Source organism: Phascolarctos cinereus, unplaced genomic scaffold, assembly GCF_003287225.1.
Source record: "Phascolarctos cinereus isolate Bilbo 61053 unplaced genomic scaffold, phaCin_HiC Scaffold_3;HRSCAF=262, whole genome shotgun sequence".
NCBI lineage: Eukaryota > Metazoa > Chordata > Mammalia > Diprotodontia > Phascolarctidae > Phascolarctos > Phascolarctos cinereus.
Genome location: NW_027555736.1, coordinates 248,313,384 through 248,329,639, shown reverse-complemented (window position 1 = coordinate 248,329,639; position 16,256 = coordinate 248,313,384). Strand labels below are relative to the sequence as shown.

General features: G+C 38.3%; 1 protein-coding gene and 1 pseudogene across 2 annotated transcripts in view; both read right to left on the bottom strand.

Moving 5' to 3' along the window:
- Window positions 1-10,679: 10,679 nt before the first annotated feature.
- On the bottom strand, window positions 10,680-11,190 carry LOC110220702 (large ribosomal subunit protein uL11 pseudogene; annotated as a pseudogene).
- A 1,595-nt stretch (window positions 11,191-12,785) lies between these two features.
- The window catches only part of GARIN2 (golgi associated RAB2 interactor family member 2), a 59,705-nt gene continuing 56,234 nt past the window's right edge, over window positions 12,786-16,256 (bottom strand). Inside the window, exons 6-8 of one of the 2 annotated variants that reach the window (XM_021004840.2) lie at window positions 15,015-15,043; window positions 13,485-13,513; window positions 12,786-12,976 (exon numbers count right to left, since the gene is read on the bottom strand). In XM_021004840.2, the coding sequence (XP_020860499.1) occupies window positions 12,974-12,976; window positions 13,485-13,513; window positions 15,015-15,043 (61 nt within the window). In that variant the 3' untranslated portion in view covers window positions 12,786-12,973. Of the gene's footprint in view, window positions 12,977-13,433; window positions 13,514-15,014; window positions 15,044-16,256 lie in introns of those variants that run through there. The other variant, XM_021004838.2, reaches the window with a different exon arrangement.

Below are 16,256 nucleotides of genomic sequence, written 5' to 3'. Positions count from 1 at the left end.
GCTAGCTCATTGGTTTTTATACAGTTCCTACAGGGTGTGAACAACACCCTCAGAAAATCTAACCAGGCTTCTTGTTTGACCTAGAAAGTTGTTCAGGCACTGTTCACCCACGGTGAACAGCTGAGATATGTTCTTACTTGATAAATGTATTAGGGCATGACATCTTATCATTTACTTAAAATGGGATGAGATAGTTGTCTAGACCAGGGGTGGGGAGCCTGCAGCAAAATCCCATTTGTTCTGTGAAGTTGGGATTCAGGGGCCGCACCTGAGCACCTAAAGGGCCACGTGGGCCTTGAGACAGCAGGTTCCCCATCCCTGGTCTAGACTGACACCCACCTTTACATAAAAATATAAAACACTTGCAGTTAAAAGGTAATTTTGGGGGCAGCCACTAGAAACTGAGGCTATGGACAGTGGAACTTGAGATTTGAAGAGAACTAGGAATTCTTACTTAAATTCTGGGCTTCTGTTTCTTACCCTGTAAAATGAGAACTTTGGACTAAATGAACTTATCCAAGTTCCTTCTTAGCTTTAACATTCTGTGAGTCAATTTCAGTAGAGTTCTTTTGTAGGAGTAAACAGATTCATGGAGAGTGGGTAACCAGTGGACGTAGTTAATTAAAACTTGTAAAAAGCTTTGGAGAAGGTGCCACATGTTTGAGAGACTGCTTTTTGTCATAGATAGAAAACTGCCTGAGTTGAAAAAACATGATTTTTAAAATTTTTAATGAGTAGACAAGGGCAAGGGATGTTGAAGGAATTATAGGATTAAATATAGAAACAGATGACAGAAGACATTTTTGGCATTGGTAAATATATTCAGCTAGTCTGAGTGGTCTCTACAAGTGGTCTCTATAAATCAAAGATTCTGATAAAATGTCTCAGAGAAAATTGATTCTCAACCGCCAGACGTGTTAATCATACTTTGCCTATTGATATCTGTAGCAGACTCATAACCAGGTTGGGATAACTTGAGTTTTAACATAGGGTGCCAAAAATTAGAGGCCATTGAGAGTATTTGTAATCTTTTAGAAGGTATAAACAATTGATTTTAGCACATTTAGGAAGAATAAGATGTTAAATAAGAAGCTAATATGTAGCCTGCTTCCTTCTCCTAAATAGCTACACTTTTGGTGAACTTTTTACCATCCCATATCTACCTAACTTTCAGCCTCCCCAGCAGTAGCCATGAAGTGTCTGAGGGAGTCTTCCGCTACATCAGGGTAATGTTCTGTGTTTTGCATTCTAACGGAGTATCTGAGGTTATTCCCTTTCTGAAATGTCTCCTTCCTATCTCGACTGAATTTGTGTTAAAAGTTGATTTAAGGGCACACGGTGCTATTTTCCCTGGGCACAGTTTGGCAGCACTTGCACAAAGTGCCAGAATTGTTACTTGTATCTCTTATTGATGATAAAACACAAAATTCCATTTATATACATCAATAAGCATTTATTAAGTACCTACTACATGGCCTTGGTAGGCTGGGCACTAGGTATAAACAAAGACAAAAATGAAATAGTCCCTGCCCTTAAGTAGCTTATGTCTTCTGTGGGAGAATATGTACACATGGAAGTGTATGCAAATTAAGAAAGTTTCTGTTTCATTTGTAATATTTTGTTTTATTTTTACTATTTGTTTTTCTGATTTCACCAGCGTGGGAAGCTCCATTGAGGAACTTCTACAGACCAAAACGGATTGGCAACAATCTAACAGAATTGCTTGTAGCACTGAGAGATTAAGTGACTTGCTTGGGGTCATATAACCAGTATATTAGAAGTCAGGTTTGAACCCTGATCTTCTGACTCAGAGGCCTGGGTCCAAAGACAAAAATGTGCATGCATAAAATATATAAATTATGTAACTATAAGCCAAACACATGCGTGTTAAATGTTGGACATCAGCTGTAGGAGGGGATAAGGAAAGACTTCATGCTGGACCTTGTGTTTGAGCTGATACTTGAAGGAAGCTGGAGATTCTAAACCCGGGAAATGAGAATGGAATGCATTCCAGACTTGGAGTTGAGAGAGGTAGTGTTGTGTTTGAGAATTAGCAAAGACTCATTTACATCCTGATATTTTTGTATAACCTTGTGGGTTTTTTGGTCATGTTTTATGTAAGTGTAGCAGATTGGAGAGAACTAAAGAAATAATAAACTCAGTAGAAATTAAGACCTATAAGGTGCAGTGCATCCATTTTGGGCCTGGAGTTAGAAAGACAACACTTCATACGGGCCTCAGACATTTACTGTTTGGTGACCCTGGACAATTCACTTAACCTCAGTTTCTTTCTATAAGAAGAGGATAACAGTAGCACCTATTTCCCAGGGATTGTCGGGAAGATCAAATGAGATAATATTTGTAAAGCATCTGGCTCATAGTAGGCACTACATAAATGTTAGATATTATTATTATTGCCATTATTAGGGACCATCAAGTTTATTTTCTTAAAAATATGTTAACTATTATCAGAATGACCTGAAAACTAGCCCCATTTTTTTCTCCTCAGTTTTCAATCAGTTAATTCTTACACACATTAGTTTCTGGCACTCATTCTCAACTTTTACAACAGCAGCCAAATGGCATTCATGCATCTTAAGTCCTCTTGCCAAATAGTTCTCCAGCCTCTAGTCATCCGAAGTTTAGGGGGAGTCTTTTGCCTTTTGTTGTTCTGCTTGCCTGCTTTTGTTTGAAATGTTTCCCAGAGACAAAGGAGCCTGAAGGCTTTTAGTCTGAGTGGCTGGTTAGCTAAGACCAGGGCCAGGAATTGCCCCAGAATGTCACATTTTCTTGGTTAAATATAATCCTAAAAACCTAGCAATGATTTTTTTTTTGAAAAGGAAAAGGTGATAGAGAATATGTCCATCCTGACACCAAGTTCAAAATGTTAATTCAAAACTACCTGTACTACTATAAAATCTTTCACTCTGAACGTCTATAATTTTGCTGTTTAGTCATTTCAGTCATGTTCAGCCCTGTGCGACCCCATTTGGGGTTTGCTTGGCAAAGATACTGGAATGATTTGTTATTTCCTTCTCCTACTTCATTTTTAGAGATGAAGAAACTGAGGCAAACAGGGTTAAGTGATTTTCCCAGAGTCATACAGCTAGTAAGTGTCTGAGGTTAGATTTGAACTCAGGTCTTCCTGACGCCAAGCCTGGCGCTCTGTATTTTCTGAGCCACCTAGCTACCCCAAACTTGCATACTACGTTATGCCTTTCTTGTGCATTTATCATAGTCTTCTTTATATTATATTTGTACACAGTGTATGATGTGTCTCCTCTGCTAAATTTTTAAGTTCCTAATGAGGATAAAGGGAGGTAATGTCTTAAAAACACTCCATAAAAACTTTAACAAAGATTCTGCAACTGTTAATAGCCTCTAACATTCATATTAGTGCTTTAAGATTCGCAAATCATTTTGCAAATCATTTGATCCTTACGACAACCCTGTGACTTGGGTACCTTACATATATTGTTATCTTTATTTTTTTGAATGAAGAAACTGAAGCTCAGATATGTTATATAATTTGCCTATTACAGAGCTTGTGTCACAATAAGGATTCAAATTCAGATCTCTCCTGACTCCAAGTACAGAGCTCTTTTCCAACTTTACTTTTGCTGCTCTCAGTTTCTCTCAATGCTGGAAAGAAAATAATTTGAACTTGAAATAGTGAATCTTTAATTCTTTAATACTTTGATAAATCTGTAGTCTCATCAATGTGTTACTTATTTTCCCAGTACAGATTTCAATCCATATATTTTATCATCCTGTGTTATAACACACTTGTCCATTTGTCCCAAAAATTGTCCTTAGAGGCTCTGTTCAACATATTGAATGGCATGGGTGCAACATTGCCTAGGCTATGAGTAACACCTCACTCTTAATACCTGCCTTCCACACACACAACCTTTTGTATGCATTCATTTGCTTAAGGAAGTTTAGTAGAATGGAAAGAGTGCTGAATTTGGAACTTAGTAATCTTAAGTAAATAATTGGGCTACTCTGGACCTCAGTTTCATCTGTAAAATGAGGAGGTTGGAAATTAGATGCCCATTGATTAGGAAATGGCTAAATAAATTGTGGTATATGAATTGCTTCACTGTAAGGAACAAAGAATATAAAGAAATCAGAAAGTATGGGAAAACTAATATAAAAGTGAAGTAAGCAAAACCCAGAAAACACAGGCACATAACTACAAAAAAATGAAGCTATATGCTATATAATTATAATGACCTAGCTTCAACTCAGAAGGAAAAAATGTACCCTCCTTTTCTTATTCTGTTGTTTTTTTAAAAATAGCTCCTAATTTTATTTACTAAATCAGTAGAATTGGGTTTTTTTAACCTACTCTTTGATTTTAAGAATTTCTGTTTGTATTTAGTTGTAGTTTTTAAATTTTCTGTTATTGTCAGTTGAATTATCAGCTCATTGATCTATTCTTTCTGTCTTTTGTTGATGAAAGTGTTTAGAGATAAAAATTTCCTCTTATTGACTGCTTTAGCTGTGTCCCAAAAATAATCGTCTCATAATTTGCTATGATAATATAATCTATTATCTCAATTATTTGTACATTGACCCACATATTCTTTAGGATTATACTATTTAATTTGGAATCCTTTCACTTAAATTTGAATTCTTTCTTTAGATTGGCTTTATTGATTCTAATGTTCATTGCATTGTGGTCAGTAAAGACTGTGTTGAATCTTTCTGTTTATACATTTGTTTATTACATTTTAATGCCTTAACATATAGTCAGGTTTTGTGAAGGTGCCATTAAAGCTATAAAATATAAATGTATATATAATAGAAATCTATATCTATATGTGTGTGTGTATGTCTGTATGTCTATATGTGTGTTCTCTTCATTAGACTATGAGTTTCTTAAGGAAAAGACGCTTTTGCCTCTCTTTTTGTATTCCCAGGCCTTAGCGCAGTATGTGGAACATAGTAGGCACTTAGTAAAAAAAAGTTTATTGATTGGTTGTGTACCTATATATACATGTGTATTTATTTTTACACACAAATGCCTTTCAATGCACACTTAATAATTGCCAGTGATCTATCATTTCTTACTTTGTAAAACTCCATTCAAGTCCTTCACGTCTTTCTTGTTTATCTTTTTTCTTAGATTTGTTTGGGTTTGAAAAGGGCACATTGAGGTTCCTGTTATAATTTAGTTGTCTGTTTCTTCCTGTAATTTAGTTAGCTATTTCTTAAGGTGTTTAAAGGCTATGTCATTAAGTCTATATGTATTTCAATATTTATGCAATTCTTAAGCATATTATAATGTCTCTGCTTATATCTTTTTGACCCTGTCTAAAACTTGATTGTTGTTCTGAGATCATGATTCTTTTCCTGCCTTTTTGAACTAGATTAAGAGATAAATTTTCTAATACCTCATTTTACTTCTGTGAATCTTTATGTTTCAGGTGTGTTTCTTGCAAAAAAACATAATGTTGGATTCTGCTTTCTGATCCGTTCCTCTACCTTCCTTCACTTTATCAGTTCATCCTATGCATTGTCATTGTTAATTTTGTATTTATGGGGTGGGCAAGGGAAGTAAAGAGTTGAATATGATTATGGAGTTGTGAACTGCAGTATCTAGAAGGCTAGTGGTGCCCATGTTAGGAAGAGGAGTGTTTTTTTCCAGAAAAATAATGATTTCACTTTTGGACATGTTGAGCTTGTGATACCTTTGGGACTCACACGTGGATATATCCACATACCCATGCAGTTAGTGATATGGGCCTGAAGCTCAGAAAGACATGAAGGCTAAAAATACAGATTTAAGAGTCTGCCTTCATACTAGGGGACTTCCATTTACATATTGACTCTGTCTTAAATACTTAAATACTCGAATCACTCAGTTCAAGCTACTCATTTCCTTTGACTTATTCCTCCACCCCACCTCAGCCACACACAAAGATGGTCATACCCTTGATCACCCACAAATGCACCACCTCTATGTTCAAGAATTCCAAAATCCCCTTATCTGACTATAATCTATTGGCTTTTCACCTCTCCCTAACAAAATCCTATCCTTTGTTCACGCTGGTGACCCCCAATCTTTTGACACCTTGGTTCTCTCTCAGGTCATTTCCTCTTCTCTTCGCTTGCAGTAGCTTCTCTATACTCCTTTCTCCATCTTAAGCCCTTGGCCAACTAATTCAACCCGAGACTGTCCTCCTCTCTTGATGCCTATCCTTTGATATTGTTGATTATGTCCTGATGAGCCTCAGCTTTGAATCACTCCCAACCATTTGCCACTTTTGCTCCCACACATGTGCTGTTGAAAGAAGATAGAGAAATTCATGGAACTTTTATGACTGGGTCCACTACAGATAGTTCACAACCTAAACTGCTGCTAAGCAATCCTACTATACCTCTATCATAAATTCTATCCTAGTCTCTACAATAGCTCTTCCAAACCTTTCCAACCCTCCCCAAACTTTCCATGGTCCTCTTTATCCTACTGTCTCAATTGAGAACTTTTTCTCATACGATACAGAAAAAAAAATTGAGGCCATGTGCCATGAACTTCCTCATTTCCTCTCTTCCTCATCTCTTATCACTCAGATAATTTCTGCCAGTATCTCCTTCTTTACTCCAGTCTCACTCTTTACTAAGGCTAACTCCTCTACTTGTTCAGGTGACTCAGTTCTAACAGGTTTTCTCCAACAGGTTGCCCCCTCAGTTGTCTGCATTCTATCACTTATTTTCGATTTCTCCCTCTCTACTGGCTCCTTCCCTATTGTCTACAAACATGCCCATATCTCTCCCATCCTCAAAAAGCCCTCACTTGCTCCTTTCATCGCCACCATCATCCTATATCTCTTCTGCTCTTTGTGGTTAAATTCTTCTAAAAGGCTGTATACAATAAGTGCCTCTATTTTCTGTCCTGTCACTCTCTTAGTCCTTTACAATCCAGTTTCTGACCTTATCATTCCACTAAAACTGCTCTCTCCAAAATTACTAATGATCTCTTAGTGGCCAAATCCCATGGTCTTTTCTTAGTTCTCCCCCTTGAGCTCTCCGCGGCCTTTGACACTGTTGATCACCTTTCTTCTCCTTGATACTCTCTTCTCTCTGAGTTTTCAGAACACTGCTCTCCTGGTTCACTTCCTTCCTATCTGACTGTTCTTTCTCTGTCTCCTTTGCTAGATCCTCTTCCAGAACACACTCTTTAACTATAGGTGTCTTACTGGATTCTTTCCTGATCACTGTTCTCTTCTTCCTCTATACTACTTCACTTGGTGGTTCCATCAGCTCCCATGGATTTAATTACAGTCTCTATGCTGATGATTCCGAAATCTATCTATTCTGTCCCAGACTCTCTGCTGACTTCCAATCTCAAACCTCCACCTGCCTTTCAGACATCTTGAACTGGATGTCCAGTGGACATCTTAAACTCAATATGTCCAAAATGGAACTCATTAACCTTCCCCCTAAATCCAGTCTCCCCTCCTACCTTTCTTATTACTATAAAAGGCAATGCCATCCTCCCAGTCCCTCAGGCTCACAACCTAGGAGTCATCCTAATTTCTCACTGTCTCTACCCAACCCACAATGCCTATCTAATCTGCTGCCAAGGCTTGTCAATTTTACCTTTGCAACATCTCTTGAACGTGTCCCCTTCTGTCCTCTGACATTGCCACTAGTCTAAGTGCAGGCCCTCATCACCTTACACTTGGATTATTTCAGTAACCTGTTTGTGGATCTGCCTGCCTCCTCTTGTCTCTCCCACTTCATCCATTCTCCATTCAGCCACTAAAGTGATTTTCCTAAAGCCCACCCCCTCCTCACTCAAAAAACTTCTGTGGCTCCCTGTTGCCTCCAGAATCAAAACCAAAATGCTCTGTTTGGCACTCAGAGCTCTTCAAAGCCTTTTGTTGCTTAGTCATTTCTGACTCCTCATGACCCTTTTTGGGGTTTTCTTGGCAAATACACCAGAGTTTTTTGGGTTTGCCATTTCATTCTTCAGCTCATTTTACAGATGAAGAAACTGAGGCCAGTAGGGTTAAGTGACTTGCTCAGGGTTATGTATCTAGTAAATGTCTAAGGACAGATTTGAATTCCAGTCTTCCTGATTCCAGGCCTGAGCTATATCCACTGTTGCTACCTAGCTCCCTCCTACCTCTCTAGTCTTCTTCACACCTTGATCTTCCACATATGCTCTTCGGTCCAGTGACATTGGTCTCCTAGATGTTCCGTGAACAAGACACACCTCATCTCTTGGTTCTGGACATTTTCTCTGGCTAACTTCCATGCCTGGAGCTCTCTCCCTCCTCCACTCTATCTATTGACCTCTCCAGCTTCCTTTAAGTCCCAATTAAAGTCCTATGTTTACTCCAACCCTTCCTACTTCTAGTGCCTCCCCCTCTTCCAATTATTAACTATTTATCTTGTACATAGCATGTTTTATGTATACAGGTTATATAAAACATGTTATGTGTTGTGTTCACATATGTATGTTTGCATCTTATTTCCTTATGTACGTTCTAAACTTCTTTAGGGCTGGGACTGTCTCTTGCCTCTTTTTGTCTCCTCAGCACTTAGCCTGGTACATAGTAGGCACTTAATTTTGATTGATTGATTGGGTGGTACTGGGCTTTCTGCAGCTGGAGTTTTACCATGCATGGGAGAATTCTGCTTAGTTCTTCTATGGTGCCCAGATCAGCCATGTCTTCATTTCCCACTGGGCTACACTCTTCGGAACTTCGTCATGCTCACTGGGAACCTCGCTATCCTGCAAGATCACATCAACCCTGAAACTCAGTACCCTGTGCCGCTAGGGTGCCTCTCTTCCATAGATTGGAGAGCTCCTCTCCGATCCTACCTTTAAGGGTGGCATGCAAGCCAGCTATCTCTTCCTTTCCCGCTTGGCTATGCTTCTATGAGCTTTATCATGCTCTGTCCAGGGTGTTGGCTTCCCCCAGTGAATTGTGAGCTTCTTGAGGGTAAAGACTTTTTTTCCTTTTTTTGTATCTCCAATGTTTAACACAGTGTCTGGCACATAGCAGGTGCTTAATAAATCTTTATTAACCATGTTCTTTCATCCAGAGTGCCACAGAGCTCTACAAAAGATTCTTCCTTTCAATTCTCTCCACACTTTACACCCAGAGAAGAGAAAGGGCTTACCTCTCCTGTCTATTTGCCCCTTCCCTCAATAAGCCAATGGTTATCTTAAGATAATTAGTTTCAATTTAATTATTTTACTTCATACTCCTTTGGTAATGAGGATAAATGGTAATTTGGGACAAAGGCACTAAAGTAGTGTGTTTCCTGGAAACCAGTTCTTTGTCTTGCTAGTCTCTTCTTAAACACTCTAGATATTCAGAGTTCCCACTCTTTTTAGGGTAGGGAATGTCTGTTTTGAATTTGGAGGCTTTCCGTTACCTTCCAGTGTCTTTTAACCTGGGCTTACCTTCAGCTTTTCCTGGAGTCTCACTGGGGCATCCCTCTTGTATTACTGTTCCTCACATGCCTTCCTGCCTGGAATATATTCCTTCCTCACCTCTGACTCTAACCAGTTCTCTTCAAAGCTCAACTCAAATGCTCCTTACTTTCCTGATCAGCCCTCTTCAGTAGGGGTTGCTCTGGATTTCCACCCCATGATGGTGGCAGCAAGTCTGTAGTAGGCTTGGAAGGTACTCTGGTTTGGAGACAGGATGAGAGTGGAGGGATCTTACAATGGTAGCTTAATGGCAGTAGCAATGGCAGTGGCTGCAGTGGGAGTTGGGATTACTTTGTTCTTAAGTACTCAAAACAGGCATTTGTAATTTGGGTATTGATATCTGGGGGACTCCCTATACCCAGATGTTGGGGGCAAATCATATGATTGGTTACATGAAGTCAGCTACGATTCTTATAAAAATGTATAGGTGTTTGCTGAATAGCCAGTGTCAGCAACAGAGGCTGCTGGAGGTGTAGTCTTTTCCAACTGGATGGAGAAACTGAAGGATAGTGAGAGGTGGGAGCTATAGGGAGCATGGGGAAGCCAGAGAACTTTGGAGCTCCACAGACAGGAATGGGGCCGTTTGATATTGGAACTGATCCCAGGGAAGGGAACTGCCCCCCTAATGGATGACAAAATCACTTGTAATCTGGAACAGTGGAGATTGTTTGGCTTATTGATCCACTTTTAAGGAGCCATGTGCTTGGACAGAACTTGCTATTTGCTTTAATGGAACTGCACCTTCCGTACCTGGAATCTAGTGAATTTAATCATTTTCCAGTACCTTCCCCTTATCTGTGATGTCAGGTGGTTGACTGTGTCTCCTTTCTCATCCTCCTGCCTCCTGTCTGGTGAACCAGCATCCTTTCCCCTTTTGGAGTTTACTATTTTGTTTTTTGTTGTTGATAAAAAAAAACAAACTTGTTTTGCTTGTTTGATTTTGTCTCCAGATAAAGATGAGCATACCTTTATTGTGTACTAAACCAGTGTTTGCTATGCTGGAGTAGGTAAAAAGGGGAAGGGAAGAGGTAGGGAACAAAATGAACCTGTGAGACCAACTGCCCTAGACTTTAAAGAGAAAAAAGACCTTGGGAGACTATATTAAGCTCTCTGGGAGCATAAAGTAGGGCTTTAACTTAAAAGCAATTTTTGCATTCATTTGCTATAGCAAGGTAATATCTTTTTTTTTTCTTGGTCGAATGTTAATTTATTGCAGTACTCTCCTTTGTAGCTTTTAATTTGCTGGGCATTCCACAGCACCACTACTGATGTCATCAATGACATCATGAGGATGCCTGCCATCAATGTTGCAGCCCACAGACTGGGCTGTTCCAAGTATCTCTTTAATGGTTCCAGAAAGGTCTCTTGCCAAGGATCAGTGCCTCATCTGTCGAGCAGTGTTGACGATCTCATAGAGAGTGATGTTTCCATTGTGTTTAATATTTTCCTGTTTCTTTCTGTCCTGAGGACGTTCCTTTAGGGCTTTAATGATCAAGGCTAAAGCAGAAGGCACAACCTCAATCTGGGCCTGTCTATTTCTGAATGGTAAGTTTCACTGTGATCCTTAGCCCTTTCCAGTCACCAGCTGCCTTGGCAATGTCATCACCAACATTTTTGGGAGACAAACCCAAGGGACCAATTTTGGGGGCCAGATCTGATATGGCACCAACTTCATCACCAGTGCACCTTAAAAACACGACTTTAATTTCATTAGGGTCAAACTTGGGAAGCATGGGGGCGACGAAGTTGGAGGCTTGGCCTGGATGCTGCTGGGCAGCTGCCAGTGTCGGATAAACCCAGATTTGGGTTGACCAAAAGAAGTTGTGCCTTCACCACCACGAGCTGGAAGCCAAAAGGGTAATTATCTTCTTGTTCTTCACTTGAATTTCCCTCAGCTAATTGATATTTGCCCTAACTTCTATCTAATTTTGACGGTTAATCTCAACATTAGTTAATATTCAGTCTCTATATATACTACCCAACTGTCCACCCACGTGAGGAATAATCTTATATAAAAAATTTTAAATTCAGCAAAATGAATTGTAACAAAATATTTCCCCACTTCTAGATGGCAGCTAAAGTACCATTTCTAAGAGACTAATAGATTAGTCTGTGAATCATGTTCAACATATAATGATATATAAATGAAAAACTTAAAGATGAATTGGTTAATGATCCAAGTTCCTTGCTTAATAAATGCTTGTTGCATTAGATTGGAAAAGCTCAAGCAGAGAAAACTAAATGGAAAATGCAACAGCTAGGTCCTAGTTGTTGGAATATTGAATACTGGGAAAAGTGAAACGGCTCCACTTATTGATATTTGAGAATTTGCCTTAGCCATAACTATTTTAGAAAAATTAAAATTAAAGATCTCAGCAAGCTTAAAAACACATTCAGATTATTTTGTGCTTTTTCAAACCTGATACAAATTGTTCACCTTTATGCAGAATTTTTCATGTTTGTTATATTTCTCCCAAAAGTCTCTTTACTGTATTTGGAGAGATCTTGTTGCTTGGTATTAATATTTAGTTACATTTTCCCCCAGGTGAATTTTTTTCTACACAGTACCTTTAGTACAAAAATTTTCTATAATGAAAATGATAGTATAGATAGTCTCTGAGTTACAAACCCCTGATGTGGAAATGACCTTTTACAAACAAATGGCTGTGACGTGAATCCTTTCTTATTGCTACTGTCTGTTCTGTGACTGTTGGGGTGCGGGGACCTCTTCTCTTGCCGCTATCATAATGGAGGAAATGGAATCACTAGGAGTCCTTAGCCTGAAGGAGAGAAGATTTAGAAGGAACATAATTGTCTTCAAGCATTTGAAAGACTCTGATCAAATCAGATGATAGGGACAGTGAGGCGTTCATTTCCTAGTGGCATATAATTTGAAGTTGCAAGAGAGCTTAGAGCTCACCAATCCAGTCTCTTTGCTAGGTGTGGAAATTGAGGTTCAGAGTTTTAATGATTTATCCTATGTCATGCCTGTAATAAGGAGAACCATTATTCAGACTCAGGTCCTCTGAGTCCATATTTACCATTCTTTCTTCTCTATTACTTTTTTTTTCCAGTTTCATTACCCTGAGAGAAGTAGAATGGAAGGAAGTTTAAGTTAAGAGTTGGGTAAATTGGAAAGGGATTAAAAGTGAAAGAAAAGTCAGGAAAACATGAGAAAGTGAAGGCAAAGATGAAGAGAGGGAAAGAGAGATGGAGAAAAATGGGGGTAAAAGGAAATAAAAAGAACTTTAAAATATTTTTAAATTTTAAAAATATCTCCTTCATTTCTCCTTTAAAGCTCATTTCATTTTCAGAAAATAGATGTTGGTTCTCAGAATTTCAAGATTTTTATTTTTTTAATATTTAAAAAAGGTAAAGAGGGAAGAAAGAGTGGGGTATGTTGCCAGAATTTGTAAGGCATTTCCCCCCTCTTTTAAGTATCTCTGGTTGACTGCTCCATTTCAATCCATCTTGTTGAGAAATATCAATTACAACTGATAATTCTGCCCTTCACATTCACTGTGAATAAATAAGGGAGAATAAAGAACAGAAAGCTAGGAAATCAAAAGAGTGAGAATGAGAGATTTAGAAAGATAATCATACTGAACTATGCTTCATTTCTTGCTTATGAGAATAAAATATGTGAAGTGCCACTTGTATTATAAGTAGGTTTCAGTTCTCTCATGAGAGTGAAGTTGTAACTCAAGTAACCAAAAGATGTGAGATAAGCCGGCTAACGACTTTCCTGGTGGACATAATTAGTATGCCTCAGATATGGATTAGTAGTGATAGTTGTGTTTTTTGTTAATAGTAGGAAGCAGATAATACTTTGGATTCTTCTTTGAGCATCAGGATTCATATTTTAGGCTAAAGTAAATCTGAATTTGATAGAATGATAGGTTAAAATTCATTTTACTCACTGTTATCTTTTGTTGGGGTGTAGGAGCAATACAGTGTGAATATGAGAAAATGTAGGAGAACATGAAATGATTTAGAGGAAAGTAGAGAAGGGAAAAGAAAGGCTAACCAGAGGGAAAACTGAAAAACTATACAAGCCTAAAGAAAAATAAACATAGAAAAGAAATACAGGAAGAAGAGTTAGAAAATGAGTAAAAGAAAACAAACAAGGGAAGCAATTATTACTTTATGGAAAACCAAAAGTCAAATTGTTAGGCTATATTATCACATTTTACATCATTACATTACATCAGTATTGTCTTGGAGTGATAGGAATGAAACTCTGCGTGTTCATTTGGGAGGCCAAAGATTATTATATAGGCTAGCTATACAAAGTACTCAGTAATTTGTCTTAGTTTTAGGTTTCTTTGGCGGAAAGCTTTGAATTCTTTGGAAGAGGGGCACTATTTGAATACTAAATGCATAGTATTATTACTATTAATATTGATGCTAGCTTTGCAACTATTAGGTGGAAAAAACCAGTACATTGGGGGCTTCTGGCATTTCTAAGCATTTCATGCTTATTTTAGTTTCTTGACAAGATTAGGTTTGGGCAAGATGAAAATACCTTGCAGACACTAAGATTTTAAATTGTTATGTGAATTCCAATGGCCCCGCCTTCTGATGGTGTTCTCAGGTTTGATGCTGAAGCCCATACTGTGGTAAATATTATATATACATATATATATATATGTATACATATATATAAATGTATTGTAATCAAATCTTTCTGGTAATACTTGTAACCAATCCCTCCTTGAAACGGATGACAGACCCAAATGATACCAAATTCTTTGTTCTTGTGAATTCTTATATAGTAGGGCTGCAGTGAATGTATTTAAAGTGCCTTAAAATTTAAGCTTTAGGAAATTTTCTTATCTTCTTGTTCCATGAAAAGTTATTTTTTGTTTTCTCTGACCTTCAGATTGCATTCTTCCTTTTATTAAGAAAAATATAAGGAAGTAATATAAGTTACAGAGTTTTACAGAAGCCATCTTACTTAGGTCCCTTCCATAATTCTCATTTACTTGCGTGACTATGAAATAAGAGATATCAGATCCACCCACAGCTAAAGGGAAAAAAACAGAAAGAAATTGACTAGAGGTTCAGCCCTGGAGCTGATAAAGATAAACATACCAACACAAACTACCACCGCAAAAATTTAGTAGCAAAACTTGGTCAGTGTTCAACTATAACCAAATGAATAGCTGCTGACACCAAGTGGTGCCACTTGGCAGTGGTGCAGAGGCCAAAACAGGGGGCAAGAGAAAAGGACTGGCAAACTGACCATGGAAAATTTACTGAGAACTTGAACTGTGAGCACCACCCCCTCCATCCATCCTTCATCTGTTGGATCAGTTGCTATGGGATCTGCCTACAAAACTGGTCTTGGTACTCTGTAGTTTGCACCTAATTAGTCTGCCTAAGGAACAAGGGGGACCTGCCAATTCAGGGAGAGAAGAAAGAAGTAATGATTAAAGAGGATGGCATGCTGAGGAAGCCAGTAGTTAAATAATGGTTATTTCTACTCTGTTCCAGTGAGTGGGTGATCCTGGATACCTGCATCACAATGAAGCATGTAAAAAAAATTATTTCATACCTGAAGCGACTGAATCATTTCTGGAATCCCTGTAAAACAAATAGCTCAGATCAAAACTTTGCCAATTCAACCACAACATTCACAGAGGAATTATTAGGTAGTATGTAATCTGTCATTCTTTAAATGCTTTGTGATAGTAACTGAACCATACTTACCTGCTTTGTGGTCTTCTGAAATGTGACTATAAATAGAATGAGTGAAAGTACTTACATATCTGTAAATATACATACGTGTGTGTATATATCCATATATTTTGTTATACTTGCAAATTATAAATTATATATAATAATAATATAATTATATTTGTATGTAAATTAGATATATGGGTTGTCCCCTTCCTCCTTTTGAGTTATAGATGTCAGGGCTGAGAGGAACCTGGAAGAAGCCCAAGAGCAGTTTGTACAACCTAGGCCAGCTACCCCAGAAGAAGGTGAGAAAGAGAAGGGCAAAGGGAAAGAACGTGAATGATTGCCTTTCCACACTCCTACAAGCAAGGCAAGAGCCACAAAGAGATCGGGAAACTGCTTGGTGTGAGGCGTATCAATTTGGCGTTGGGGAAAAGAGAAAATGTACCCTAAGTTGACCAAGTAGAGGAGAAAGAGACTTGATTGAACAAGTTGAGCAGGAAGTGCTTCCATAGCCACCTGAGAAAACTCTTTAATCAGTAGGGTGGAGTTTTAGAACATAGTTATAAAGATGCAAGAAGTTTCAGATAGCGTTTTCTCAGATGCATATGACAGTACTTTCTGCTTGCCCTGTTCAAAGGAGTCTCTGTTTTCTACTCCTGGTTGTCATAGGGTGAATCCATCTCATTTAACGCCTTTCTCACTCCCCTTAACTGGTAGGCTTCCTATAATCTGTCAGCACCCCCCAGGGGTCTTTGGGGAGGTTCAAAAAACATGGATGCTTTTTCCATTAGCTTTTCCTGCCTCCAACTTTCTCAGAGGCAGCTAGGCAAAGTTAATCGAATTGCATGAGGCTGCTTTGAAATTTGAGAACTATTGATGAGCAACTAAAATGTGACTCAAAGGAGAGTAACAGAATCATGCCAGAAGGTGAAGATTCACGAATTTATCAGAATTAAGTGATCTGGCAGTTTTATGGCACAGTTATAATATGAATCTCAGTAACTTGCAAACCAGTGAGTCCAAATAATCATAACTAAATAAATATACCTGGTGATGTCCAAAATAATGACAAACAATTTTAAGAAACTGAGACTTATCAAGTTTATGGACTTCC